We start from the raw sequence: 14,269 nt of genomic DNA on the forward strand, positions 1-14,269 counted from the left end.
AAAACTCAACCTCGAGTTTGCCTTTTGTTCAACCAAGTGGATGCCTTATAGCCACAGTCCGCAATGTGGCAGGGGAGAATGTGACAGACACGCCCATTCTTCCCTTGGCACAATGGTGTATTAGGAAAAGGGAGACAAGGAGAGACAAGTCTCCTCCAATGATCACCCAGCCTTGCTGATGCAAACCCATGTTGTATGCTACTCCCATTGTGGTACAAAACCTGGTTCAAAACAAGAATTGCCCATCTGCCAACAACCTGGCAAGTACAGGATCCAAAAAGACAGAAAACATCCTGAATGAGCATCATTCGATCAAGTGTTATAGTTTACGATTCAGACTCAGTTGTGAAACCAAAGAATTGAGAGTTTTGTTCAAGGTAACAAGGGTGTGTGAATGCAGCAATAGTTTCTTTCACTACTCATTTATGGAGGGAATGGCTTCAAAGGCCACTATGAGCTCCACAAGGGTGCATAAAGCAAATAATACAGCTCTCAATTGAAAACAGGTGGCCTACTATTAAATCCAGCAAATTATGGTGGAAGAAGGCATGCTGCCCATTCCATCTCTCCATCTGCTTGATTATTGCAATCAATCTGCCTCGTGGCATTGCTTGTCCTCTTGACTCACAGCAGCATGTTTTGCGGGCCCTCTTACTTGGTTTTTCTCTTACATCCCCTAGGAAAGGCTGATGTCCCAGTAACAAAGAAGCTGCTTCACTTAGGTGGTACACAGGAGCAGACATCAGACAGGTCATTGGGCTATCCAGAGAAAAGATTTTTATTAGTCCAGTCTTAGTCTGCATTCTTACCTGCTATGCTCCTTGGGCAGTTGTTTGCACTGTGAGGAAATGAAGACACCAGACAGCTTAAACATAGATGTTGCTGTTTCTTGGCACGCTTATATTTAGTATTTATTTTATTATCCTTATCCTGGACCCAATATAGCATCTACACATGCAAAGGACGCATGGTGCCATCTCCACCATCCATGTGAAGTCACTCTACTCTTACTTTCCACACTGATAGTGACAAAAGAGAAACATAGTTGTAGGATTCAGATATCCACTAAGAACCGAAAAACCTGAGAATGATAGGCAGGTTTCAAGTAGTCCCCCAGCTCCCCTTTGCTGACCCACAAGCAGTCCGCTTTCTCCTTGGATGGAAGCTGGGGGCTGCCCTCCAAGAAGGCTTTGAAGAAGAACACTTTCCCTCCAATGTCGGTCTCAGTGCGGATTGCCTTAGGGAACTTGAACTTGTAAAAGCCACAGGGCGCATTTCCTAGGAACTTGGCCTGCGTCTGGATTCCTTGGGAGTTTCAGAAGGTGGAAAGAAAAAGAAAAAGGCAGCAACCTGGTGAGCAACATGAGAACAAATAATGCCATCCTTGTCCCCAGCCCCAACCCCCTCCCCTTTTTTAAAAAACACTTTCCTTCAATTCCAACATGCTTTCTAATATTGACTATAGAGATTCACAATCATCCAGGTCATGGTTGTCCCAAAGGTGTTTTTCCGTCATATTGTTCCATAAACCATGGTTCATGATGTATAACAGCTGGGTTCTCAATTTATTAATGCACAAATAACAAACCGCAAGAATGGAAGGGGCGTTGGTACTTACCTGATACGCCCGTTCTCTTTGAGCTGCGAAGAGCATCCAGTAGTGGGAGGTGCTTCAGTCTCCGCTTCTTAGGCTGAGCTTGAATTGAGGAACGCTCCTCCTCCTCCACATGACATCTCCATAGCGTTCCCCAGTTTTGCAAAGACGAGAGAAACAAATGTTCTCATCCCTACTCTCTAAAAAGGTTCATTGGCCAAAACAAGACCTCACCAGACGGAAAAAAAGGGTGGGGCTGGATGCTCTTCGCAGCTCAAAGAGAACGGGCGTATCAGGTAAGTACCAACGCCCCTTCTCCTATGAGCTGCTCCGAGCATCCAGTAGTGGTACATACCAAAGCTTGGCTTGTCCTACGGGAGGGACTCCGTCTGGTCCGGAATCTCCTCAGGGTCCCTAAGAACCCGTAGCAGAATCCGTCTGCCAAATGAGGCCTCCGCAGAGGCAAACACATCAATTTTATAGTGTCTGATGAAAGGCGATGGGGAAGACCAAGTCGCCACCCGGCAGATTTCAGTTACTGGTGTCTGAGTGGCCCAAGCTGCCGAAGTTGCAGCACTCCTAGTTGAATGAGCAGTTATGCCTCTGGGCACCTGCAGGGCTTGAGACTGATATGACTTAGCTATTGCTGCTCTTATCCAACGGCCTATGGTGGACGGAGACACCTTGTGACCTTGTGTTTTGGGCTGAAAGGAAACAAATAAGGCCTCCAATTTTCTGAAAGGCTCTGTGCGCTTGATGTAGATTCACAGAGCGCGCCTTACATCAAGCGTGTGCCATTGCCTTTCCCTTTCCTGCGAGGGCCTTGGAGAAAAATTTGGAAGGATGAGCTCCTGTGCTCTGTGGAAAACTGAATTGACCTTGGGCATAAAAGTGGGATTAGGATGGAGGACCACTCGATCGGTATGAAAAACGCAGAGATCTTGTCTGACAGACAAGGCTGCGATTTCCGATATGTGACGAGCAGAGGAGATGGCTACAAGGAAAACAACCTTATATGTCAAAAATTGGAGACCTGACTCCCTCAAAGGTTTGAAAGTTTTTTTGGGTGAGAGAAAGAAGGACCTTGTTAAGGTCCCAGGTGGGATAACGGTGCACTGCTGGGGGGCGTAAATTGGTGGCCCCTTGAAGAAAAGCCCATATACGCGGGTAATGAGAGAGTGAACTGAGACCCTCATAGGAAAGAACTGATGTCAGTGCAGCTACCTGTCGTTTCAATGTATTAGGAGACAGCCCCTTGTCAAGTCCCTCCTGAAGAAACTCCAAAATCTGAGCGACAGAAGGTGAAACGGGGTTAATTTGAAACTTGCTACACCATCTACAGAAAATGGACCATGTGGCATTGTAAATTCGAATGGTTGATGGCCGTCTGGCAGCTAGAATAGTGCTAATGACCCTGTTGGAGAGCTTTTCACTCCTCAAAGTGTTCCACTCAACCTCCAGACGGTCAATTGAAACCATTGAGGGTCTGGGTGCAGGAGGGGCCCCTGAGATAGTGAGATCCTGTCTGGTGGAATCCTCCAGGGAGGGGCTACCAAGAGACTTTGAAGGTCCGCAAACCATGGCCTTCTGGGCCAATAAGGTGTCACTAGGAGCAGTTCTGTTTTCTCGTGTAGCAACTTCTGGATGACCCTGGGCACCACTGCTAGTGGTGAGAAGGCATATAAGAGCCCCGTGGGCTGTGGGCAGCGGAGCGCGTTGTAATTCTCTGCCCCTTGGGATGGGTACCTTGAGAAGAATCTCGGGAGCTGAGCATTGAGGGGGAAAGCAAATAGATCCACTTCCGGTTGTCCAAATATCCTTGTTGCCTCTTTGAACAGGGATGGGTGGAGGCGCCACTCTGACTGGTCTATGGTGGCCCTGCTTAACCATTCTGCTTGTGTATTTGATAGGCCTGAAATGTGCTCCACCTTGATGGACAGAAGATTGTTCTCTGCCCAGCGACACAGGCGCTCGGCTTCCCTCATTAATTGTATTGTGTGCCCCCTTGTTTGTTGATGTGCGCTTTGGCTGTCACATTGTCTGTTAGAATGAGAATGTGTTGACCGCGTACCTTGGGAAGGAAGCTGCGAAGGGCCAGGTGCACAGCGCGAAGTTCCAACCAGTTTATACTGCAGGACCGTTCTATTGCGGACCATCTGCCCTGGGATGTGAGTGACTGGATGTGGGCGCCCCATCCAAACAGACTGGCATCTGCAGTGGGAGTGAGCCTTTGAGGCTCCTTGAAGAGGCAGCCTTTGTTGATGACCGGTTTGGCCCACCAGAGAAGGGACATGCGGACCTTGGGAGGTACCCTGACCATGAGTTTGGAGTTGCTTCTGCCGGATCTTTGGTACGGAAGCAGGAACCACTGGAGGGATCTGGTGTGTAGACGGGCCCAGGGAACAATAGAAATGCATATCATTTTTTCCAATAATTTTGACAGATCCAGATGTCACCCTCCTAAGCCGCCTCATCTCCCTAACGGATTTTTGGATACTAAGCAGTCTATCTGAGGACAGATAGACCTTGTCTTCCACTGTATCAATAACTGCCCCTAAATGAGTTATTCGAGTTGAAGGCGATAATTGGCTCTTCTTCCAATTTATCAGAAACCCATGCTCTTGGAGAGATGTTAAAGTGACCTGGGTGTCCCTAACTGCTTGGTGGATAGAGGGAGACAGGATTAAAATGTTGTCCAGATAGCACTGAAGACGAACAGGGATGTTCCTAAGATGGGCAGCTAGCACTGCAAGGACCTTGGTAAAGGTTCTGGGGGCAGAGGCTAATCCAAAGGGAAGGGCCAGGTATTCAAAGTGATAATTATTGTAACAGAACCATAAAAATTTATAGTGGGAAGGCCGAATGGCGATATGTAAATGCGCCTCTGTCAAGTCTATGGACGTGAGCACGTCTCCTTGCCTGATGCCCATCAATATCGATTGGAGGGTATGCATTTTGAATTTGCGATATATCAGGAAATGGTTGAGTCTTTTTAAATCTAAAATCGCTCTCCACCCCCCCGACTGTTTTGGTACAACAAAAAGATAAGAGTAAAAACCCCGTCCTCGTTGTTCGGTCGGTATTGGTTGTATGGCTCTTATGTTTAGGAGATGTTGGATAGCAGAATCCATTAGATTACGCTTAATCAGGTCTCTGGAAGGGGGGCGTGACATAAAGAAATCTGGGGGAGTGGAATGAAACTCGGGAGCAAGTCCAAATCTAATGGTGTCTCTGACCCAAGGGTCAGAGGTAGAGGAGTCCCATCGGTTGGCGAACAACATGAAGCGTCCGCCAAAGGGAAGAGTGTCCCTTGATCTATCTTGGGTGTCAGAAGGGCCTAATTCCTGCTCCCCGAAAGGGTTGTTTGTATTGACTGCCCCTTCTGTTCCTGTCTCCCGAATCGGCTCTATCCTGGGGTTGTCCAGGTCTAAACAAAGGGGGCCTCTGATATCTGGGGGAGAAGGGAGCCTGATAGAAAGGCCGAAAGGAGCCTCTCCGAAAGGGCTGGGGACCTCTGAAGTCTGACCTTCGTGAAAGGGAGGGGAGGAATTTTTTCTTATTGCGGGTCTCCATTAGTAAGGGATCCAGGGAAGGGCCGAACAATTTGTCTCCCACGATGGGGGAGGAGGCGAGCTTGGCTTTATTCTTAAAGTCAGCTTGCCAATGTCTCAGCCAGAGTAAACAACGGGTTGTGACATGTGATGTGATTGCTCTTGTAGAAAACTTAACTGAGTGGTATGTGGCATCAGCCGAAAACTCGGCTGCAGCAGTGAGCTTTGCAATGTCCTGGTGCACCCTGATGTTGGATGTAGGGACGTGTTGCTTCAGCTGGCGCAGCCATCGAATAGATGACCTTGTGAAAAAAGATGCAGCCATAGCCGATCTGATGGCCCATGCGTCCGATTGATGTGCCCTGTGCAAGGCCAGCTCGGCCCGCTTTTCCTCTGACTTTAGAGCCTCCAGCGCATCTGTCGGGGTCAAGGAGGACGCTAAGCCCACTACGGGCTCGTCTACCTCAGGGGTACTCAGTAATTTTGAAAATTCTGGATCCAAATTAAAATATTTTTTGTCATGACCAGATGGGGCTGGGTGTACCACCGCTGAAGCTAGCTGTTTTTGCACCAGATCGGAGAAGATGGGTGGAACCGGGATAACCTTGGCCTCAACAACGGGCTGGTTAAAGATTAGGTCCTCTGGACCTTCCCTTAATGGTGCAGGGTTGTCAGTTGGTGATTGTTTGCTTAGGCCTGAAATGTTCTTGGCCTTGAATAACATTTGAACAGGTGTGGCCTGAATAACCTGCAAAGGCGGGCTGATCAGGGATAAGCCCCTCGTCCTCAGACATTTCCCCTTCTAAGGGGTCTGCCTCTGATAGGGGTTCGCTATACTGTATAGATCCCAAATCAAACTCATCTGCTTCCATGATCTGATCCAGTTCCCCCTCTTCCTCCTCCTCCCGCTCCTGAGTGGGGCTCTCCCTCTGCGAGTATACCTGGACTTGATGTTGATCCGGCCTGGGCAAGGATCTTAATGGCTAGGTCTGGTTGCTTGTTGGGAGTCCAGCTGCGATCCCTTGGCGGATAGCCAGCTCCATCCAGGTTCTTCCTCTTTCTGGAACCTCCTCAATGAGGGAATCCTCTTGGCGGAGGCCAGCAGCTGTTGGGATGAAGGTGGCTTCTGGAGCCCTTCTAGCTGGTGTTCCGGGAGCCTGAGTCTGTTGTCCTTGCAAAGACAAGCTGCGCCTGGATGAGAGGGAAAGATCTGGGGGGTGGGGGGTTGAGCAGAGGTAGAAGGACTGGAGGATAGTGAAGCCTGAGGCACCGTGAGGGCTTCCTTGGTGCGCTTATTAATTTCCTTTTCCAAGGCCTTGTGGCGCCTTAAGGCGTCCCTCTGAGAAGCTTTGGAGGTCTCTTTAGCCTGCTTGTGCAAATGATGAGTCTTGGCTTTAGCCTTCAATGAAGGGCCTTTAGAGGTGTTACCAACTGCCATTTTGATAATTTATATATTATAGCAATAGGCTAGAGAATCAAGCTGAGGCGGTTGGCACGCCCAGGGTCCGATCTGAGGCAAGAACGGTTGCCCTGATAAGTATTTCACGTCCCCCTCCCCTTTTTTACCAATATGTATGTATGTATGTATGTATGTATGTATGTATATAATTGAAACAAATGAATCGTACCTCAGTGATGATATTTTAGTGAATTAAAATATTATACTATCAAGAAGGTAATATGCTATTATGTTTGTAATTCAAATAGTATTGCTGGTACAGCTGTTGTATCTTAGGATGGTATCAATAAGATAACGGACAAACCAATTAGGCAAATTTTGAAGCGCCTAGGGCCCAGTTAGAAGAGGAAAAAAAGAAATGGGGCCTTCAGCAGCCTACCTGCACAGGCGGACACAAGGCCTGGGTGCTTGCTGCTGTGCCGCTGAGAATTAAGCTGTGAGGGTTAGCCAACAAGTCTCAATGAGGAGGAAATAACCTCAAATGCAATCTAGCCAGAAAATTAAATGGCTTTGGGAGTCCAGGCGGGAACCTGCTGCTTTGAGTTCAGAATTCCACTCACAGCACAGAATTACTAGAAACAAAATGGTGCGCAGCCACGAGGTGGCACCCAAAATGGCGTCTGCCAACAGTGGGATAGATCGTGCCTCTCAGCAGCGGTTTCCCGCCAAGCAAAATCAAGCCGAAGCTCTGAGAAACAGAGTCAGCCAAGGGAAGAGAGGGAAAGGCCCTTCTCCCTCGAAACAGCATTCGAAGGGGGGGGGGGGAACAGCGGTACGACTCAAAACTTAAAATAACATAAGCTGCTAACGTAAACGAAATGAAAAAAATGGCAAACGAGGCAGAGGAAAGGGTCAATTTTTCTGGCTTTGGGAGGTAGTGCGAAGCCGCTACTGAGCCTCCCTCACCTTCCTCGAGGGCGCAACTGCACTTCCTCTTAAACTGAGAGACTCACAAACAATATAATTGCGCAGAGGCTAAAGAGAGAGGAATTATCAAACCTGAATAGAGAGCACAATACAATGAAATCCTGAATCTGCCAAGGAGCTATGAAAAGCACTGCCTGTCTCGCACGAGGCTGAGCAAAAACTGGGGAATGCTATGGAGATGTCACGTGGAGGAGGAGGAGCGTTCCTCAATTCAAGCTCAGCCTAAGAAGCGGAGACTGAAGCACCTCCCACTACTGGATGCTCAGAGAAGCTCATAGGAGAATTTACTGCTTCAAAAGCAACAAGCCATAAACACAAATGTATTATTGTTCAGATAGCACTATATACAAGATACTTCTAAGTGAAAGGATAGTTTTCTGTCCCAAAAGCAGAGACGTTTTAAAGAATATAAATATGTCACCGACCTGGAAGGGTAACCAAAACTCGTTCTACTGTGTTTCGTAAAGTCTCTCCTTGTTGCCATTCTGTCTGGGGCAACAGCCATATATCTTCATCTCCAAATTTCTGCTTAACCAAAAGCAGCAAATTCTGGTCCAACTTCCTGTTCAAAGAGGTCCGGTCATTCTTTTGGTCAGCCTCTGGCTCAGAAAGAAATTTAGCATAAGAAGTATTCAGCTACTCAACAATCCAAAGAGGCTACACTAAGAACAAATGACAAGAGAACTTGCCACCAAGAAGACAGATGTAATTTGCAAATGGAACTGACTGCAAAATTCTTTCCTACTTCTGGTGATAGTAAACAGCCATCTATACTCTATTCTTCTTTAGAAAACAGTAATGCAAATAAACGCAATAGCCAATTTCCACCCACTGACTTGGCTTAAAATTGGTTTTGATTTCGCAATGCTCTTGACAAAAGTCACATCTAAGCCACAGCAGCATTGTGAAATCAGCCATTTTTAAGCAGCACAAAATAATAAAATTACAGAAAGTCTCTCCTTCAGTTTAACTTGGCCATTATCTAGATTCAGCCAGGCTTAATCATACCTATTCCTGACAGCTGAAACAGTGAAAGCAGTTTGGTTTTAGCTGGCCTGGAGAATCAGCCAGGCAGATGCTTTACAGAAGCTAGAGACAGCCATTTAGTGGGTTGCCAATGGTAAGTGGGAAATGCCTCCAGGGGAAAAAGCAGAAAAATTATACACAAGTTCATTCTTTCAAATCAGAAAGGACAGCCAGTACCTGATTGTACTTACTGGAAGTAAGGGAAAGAGATTCTTCTGAAGATATTTAATATTTAAAAATGTGAAATTTAAAACCACATATTGCAGTTAATTGCCATGCATATTTTTTCATCCTATTAATATTCAGCATCCTTAATGTTGCTAGCTTGTGGCTAACTGAACTAGTGTAACAAAGGTCATTTGAAATTGATTGGCCTTGGATGGAATTAATCACGTGCTCTTCCACATAAGGAGTCCCAATGTGGATTTTACTCCACTAGTTGTTGCTGATTATAGGGGGCAGTGCTCATCTCCATTTCAAGGCCATTGAGTCAGGGCTGTCTGAAGACATTTCCGTAGTCATGTGGCCAGCATGACCTCACAGAGCGCTGTTACCTTCCCACGGAAATGGTATCTATTTATCTACTTGCATGCTTTTGAACTGCTAGGTGGGCAGGAGCTGGAGCAAGGACAGGAGCTCAGCCCGTTGTGTGACGCTCAGGTCTTGAACCCGGGCTGCCAGCTTTAGAACCAACAAGCCTTAACCACTGAGCTGCTACTCTTCCACATAAGGGGAAAATGAAATGACTTCTTCTAGTGTGAAACTTGAAGCAAGAATGTACACATCATGACCAGATTTTGGTATTTACGTTTGGCAGAATAAACCATAAATCATGTTTTCTCATGATATATGTACATGTGCATATTTTTTCATTATTCTTTGGAAATCATGAGGTCTCTTCTTTTCCTATATATAATCAGTTCCGCTTTGGTCTAGATACTGTTTTTCCTCTCTCACCCCACCTCCCTCCCAATTAACTGAAAGTCACTCTTTTCTGCAAACTGTCTGTGTCCTGCTTTCACCAGCTTTACAAAAGCAAAGAAAAAATATGGGATGAGGCCTCTGTCTTCAGTGCAGGAACTGAGAGCAAAGAATTTCTGAGACTTTCACATAAAAAGAAAGAAACCACCACCTCTCTTTGTAACTTTGCTTTCAGACGACCCAAGAAGTTTCTTACAAAATTCTTAAACCAGAATCTTTGTGTAATTTAAGTTATAGAAATGATGTATTCTGAAATGATAAAAAAAAAACATATAGTAGTCTTTGCAACCTGAGTTGAAAAATGCTGATTTCTCTCTCAGTGGTCTTCTCAAGCATCTAGTTCTCCAAATTCAGTAGAATTCATCTGAATTCAGCTATAACCAAACATATGCAACAAAGTTAGTATGAAAAAAGCATGGATTTGAACCTGTTATCCGTAGGGCAGGTTTGAATTTCTGAAATTTCTGTTCCCAGGCATCTTCAATATCTTGGACCAGGACAATCTTCTCAGGAATATCGTATTTTTCTTTACTCCTTTGACGCAGAAACTCATCCTCTGCAAAACATCTGAGTTCATGGTCTGAATACAAGCTTTTATCTACCTCTATCTAAAAAAGAAAAACAAGTTGCCAAGCTGTAGAAACTAGCTTGCTTTGTACACACACCCTAGAGTAATATTTACAAACCTGGATCAATCCAAAATCAGTCATTCACTTATAATGCAGCCTGTCATGAGATCCTAGTTCAGTAAATCCCAATTAAATGAAGTACTGCTTAGCACTATATAGGCCATTGGTCCATCTAGTTTGAGATTCTGCACAGCAGTAATCATCATGCTTTCATATTTTAAGTCCCACTCGTCACTCATTCAAAAAGCTTATTAGAAGGTCCTTTCTTCAGAGAAATACATGTTTACAGGTATTATTGTATTTTCCAGTCATGGAAAGCTTTAGAACATAATGTTGACAATACTGCTGTAGCTTAGATCAGAGCTTCTTAAACCTTTTGCTCTCAGGACCCCTTTCCACTTTTAAAAACTATGGAGGAACCTAAAAAGTTTACTTTACTTTATTGTCACTGCACCTTGTACAACAAAATGAAACGCTATTTTCAGTGCACATCATGACCATGACCATGAAAGTAAACACAAACACACATAAAAAGGCTTGTTTGTATGGATTATATTTATCAACATTTACCATATCAAAAATTAAACTTGACATATTCACAGACTCCTATAAAAATAACAATATTAAACCTGTTAGGTATCTACCATATTTTTCATGAAAAATTCCTGTATTTTTATCAAATACAAAATAATGAGAAGAGGGACATTGTTTCAAGTTTTTGAAAATATCTTCAATGTCTGACAAATAATTTTGATTTGAGACTCCCAGGGGTTCTTGAACCACACTTTCAGAAACCCTACTTTACAGCAATGAATGACAGCTAATTGGGTTTCAAGCCACATAGGCCTCTGTGGGATCAGCCTCCCCCAATTCCTTCCCCCAAACATCAGTCAGTCAACAAGGATGAAATGCAACATTAACCTGGGAAACGTATATTTGCCTTCATTCGTGATGAAATAATTAATTTGATCTGGGCTCTTAAAGCCAATCCTGTTCCAAATCCCCATATACCAGGAAACGCTCTTACTAAGATGCCCAATTACTTAGCCTCTGCACTGGGGATCCCGCACTCTTGAGCTTCTTCCAGATGGATGAAGGGAAGTGATTTTGGGGTATCACCAGATGCAATGAGCCATTGAGACCCAGTTTGGTGTAGTAGTTAACACATCAGACTAGAAACTTAGTTCTAGTCCTCATTTAGGTCTGAATCTAGCAGGATGACCTTGATTCTGTAACAGCTTTGTTCCCTATGCCGTCTGGTAAACTCTCAAGATTCATTTTTCTAGCCATGTCCATGTATGCATCCCAGCTAGACTGTACTGCTTCTCGGTGTCATATATGAGGGTATATGCATATCTTTGTGCTTATTTATTCTGTCGTGGCTATGTAGTGTATATTGGAGGGGGTGACTGTTTGAGAAGTATATGCAACAAAATTTCATTTTAATGTATGCCGATTAGTGTACACTACCGTATATATTGTGCATGAGCCGTGGTGGCACAGTTGGTTAGAGTGCAGTACTGCAGGCTACTTCTTCTAGCTGCTGGCTGCCTGCAATTTGGCAGTTTGAATCTCACCAATCTCAAAGTTGACTCAGCCTTCCATCCTTCTGAAGTGGGTAAAATGAGGACCCAGATTGTTGGGAGCAAATAGGCTGAGTCTGTAAACCGCTTAGAGAGGGCTGCAAAAGCACTGTGAAGTGGTATATAAGTCTAAGTGCTATTGCTGTTCCAGTTTTGGATCTTGTGTAAATTTCTATTGAATTTAATACATCATGCAAACCAGATTAAGGTTTAATTTAATAATTAGGAAGCATGTAGGTCATGAAGTGTGGGAGACAGTGTAGCATGGGGGTTAAAAAGTTGCATTGGGATTGGAGATCCAGGTTTAGGTTTCAAGACACATGGTGGCCCAGTGGTTAGAATGCAGTACTGCAGGCTACTTCTGCTGGCTGCAGGCAGTTTGGCAGTTCAATCCTTCCCAAGCCTTCCATCCTTCCGAGGTGGGTAAAAGGAGGACCCAGATTTTGGGGGGCAAGAGACTGACTCTATAAACCACTTAGAGAGGCCTGTAAAGCACTGTAAAGTGGTATAGAAGTCTAAGTGCTAGTGCTACATTCAAAGTGACAATAAAGTTATTGTAAGTCCTTTCTAAGTTCTAAGCCAGTCGCTTTCACTCAGCCCTAACAAGAAGGCAATGGCAAGCTCCTTCTGAAATCTCGCCAAGAGATTTCTCCACAGTCACCAGGTGTCAAAACTGCCTCGAAGGTGCCAAAGAAACCCAAAATCGAACCCTTGCTCGAGGCTGCCAGGACCTGCTGGTGGGTCCAGATAGCCACAGAAGGACCCCAAAGCCTCATCGCTTTGGGCCCCATCTTTCCCTCCTTTCTAGGGCGGCTTCTGGAAGGGCAGGGACGGCCCAGTCTCCCGAACAAAGCGGGTCTCTCCCCACCCCTCGAAGGCCTCGTCTCCAAGAAAGCCTCGCAGTTGCTTACCACCCCTCCCACCACCCCACCCCGGGCAGCTCCAGCCCGTGCGGCGCCCCACCTGCTGCGTGAGCTCGGCCATTTCCTCCTCCTCCGGGCTCAGGGGTTGAGCGAGGAGAGGCCTCCGCTGCAAGCAAAGCGCCCCGTACAGTTTCCATCCCGACGCAGCTCCGGGGCTGTCGGAAAACGCCCTCCGGCCGGCGCAAAAACGGCTCCAAGTGCGGACGGAGAGTAGCATCCTGCCGAGGGGAGCCATTTTACCGCCAAAGGCCCACCATGCCATGCGGGGCCGGCCGCTTCCGCCGGGAGCGCGACTTCCGCTTCCGGTAAAACTTCCCTTCCAGGAAAGGGAGCAGTCCGGCCAAGCTGTTGGTGGCTTTGCTCAAAGTATCGTTTCGCTTTAAGGCAGCCGCCAAGGCAGGAAGTCTCCAAACGTGATCACTTTGAGACTTGTGAACTTTAACTCCCAGAATTCCTCAGGAAGTCCACAAATCTCAAAGTGACCACGTTTGGAGATCCCTGCTCCCAGGGTTTCCACCTGATTGACAGGCTGAGAAGTCAAGCTTTCTGGGGTCAGCCAAGACCCCTAGATCCGTGGGGGGGGGGACTCTTCTGGTCCACGTGTTGAGAGAATGGCTGGGACCCCGAACTGCCCTAATGTGCTATGTGCCGAGTCCCAGAGGTGCTTTTCTTTTTCTGGAGGCAACTAGTCTTTCTTGTTTTTTTTTCTTTGAAGATGTTTTGCTTCTCATCCAAAAAGCTTCTTCTGCTCTGACAGGATGGTGGGGAATGGAAGGATTTGTGTTCCTTGCAGACAGCTGGTCATTTGCATCCTTTTAGAGGGTAGTTGAAGCACTTGGAGGTTTATCTGTGTCTTCAGGGTCAACTGAGTTGTGCAAATGGTTCCTGTAGTCTGCGATTTTTCCTCTGGAAATCCCTTCCTACTCCCACCCCATTCAAAGGGTTAGGGGTAGGGTTATATTTTCTGCAAATCTGTGGACTTTTACAGAGGTTTACCTATACAATCTGGGATGAACACCCTTCGAATTGTGTGAGAATAGGAATGGATTTCCAGAGGGAAAAATTGCAGGCTGCAGGAACCATTTTCACTACTCAGGTGACCCTGAGGATACAGATTAACCTCCAAGTGCTTCAATGATCCTCTAAAAGGATGCAAATGACCAGCTGTCTGCAAGGAATATAAATCCTTTCATTCCCCACCATCCTGTCAGAGCTGAAGAAGCTTTTTGGATGAGAAGCAAAACATTTTCAAAGAAAAAGACAAGTCCAGTTGCCTCTTTAAAAAGCACCTTTGGGACAACCATGACCTGGATAACTGAGAATCTCTACAGACTTAGTGCTATGCTAAGCCAAGCTTCATTCAAAATCCAATCCAGGCCTTATCAGGATTGTAGACCTTGCCTGCAAGCGCCGTTCATAAGACTCCAAATGCAGAAGGAAAGCACAATAAAAAGCCTTCCCTTATTCTGTATTAATCATGGCTTAGTGGGACTCATATTCAGCATTCATATATCTTTTGGGTTCTGTAAAAGTAGATAGGCAAGGGTGAAAAAGGACTTTTCTACTATAAAACAATATTCCCCACAAACTACTGGA

General features: G+C 45.8%; 1 protein-coding gene and 1 long non-coding RNA gene across 2 annotated transcripts; both read right to left on the bottom strand.

The window, feature by feature from the left end:
* Positions 1 to 866: 866 nt before the first annotated feature.
* MRPL46 (mitochondrial ribosomal protein L46) lies at positions 867 to 12,971 on the bottom strand. Its single transcript, XM_026709374.2, has 4 exons — positions 12,714 to 12,971; positions 9,966 to 10,146; positions 7,957 to 8,130; positions 867 to 1,305 (listed from the first exon to the last, which is right to left on the bottom strand). Exons 1-4 carry the CDS (start codon positions 12,933 to 12,935, stop codon positions 1,055 to 1,057), a joined length of 828 nt encoding a protein of 275 aa, XP_026565159.1. The 5' UTR covers positions 12,936 to 12,971; the 3' UTR covers positions 867 to 1,054.
* Positions 3,717 to 6,222, bottom strand: LOC148124722 (uncharacterized). Its single transcript, XR_015745104.1, has 3 exons — positions 6,087 to 6,222; positions 3,894 to 3,972; positions 3,717 to 3,805 (listed from the first exon to the last, which is right to left on the bottom strand). It is a non-coding gene; the product is annotated as an uncharacterized LOC148124722 (long non-coding RNA).
* Positions 12,972 to 14,269: the final 1,298 nt, after the last annotated feature.

This window comes from Pseudonaja textilis, chromosome 13 (genome assembly GCF_049901715.1).
Source record: "Pseudonaja textilis isolate UNSWEBS1 chromosome 13, rPseTex1.2, whole genome shotgun sequence".
Taxonomy (NCBI): domain Eukaryota; kingdom Metazoa; phylum Chordata; class Lepidosauria; order Squamata; family Elapidae; genus Pseudonaja; species Pseudonaja textilis.

What these genes read in the sequence shown, in the direction of transcription:
- MRPL46 (XM_026709374.2), bottom strand. Translation starts at nt 12,935, where the DNA reads ATGGCATGGTGGGCCTTTGGCGGTAAAATGGCTCCCCTCGGCAGGATG. An exon ending in TGGCCGAGCTCACGCAGCAG is followed by an intron (nt 10,147 to 12,713) that starts GTGGGGCGCCGC and finishes TTTCTTTTTTAG; the next exon opens with ATAGAGGTAGATAAAAGCTT. An exon ending in AGTTTTGGTTACCCTTCCAG is followed by an intron (nt 1,306 to 7,956) that starts GTCGGTGACATA and finishes GAAACTCCCAAG; the next exon opens with GAATCCAGACGCAGGCCAAG.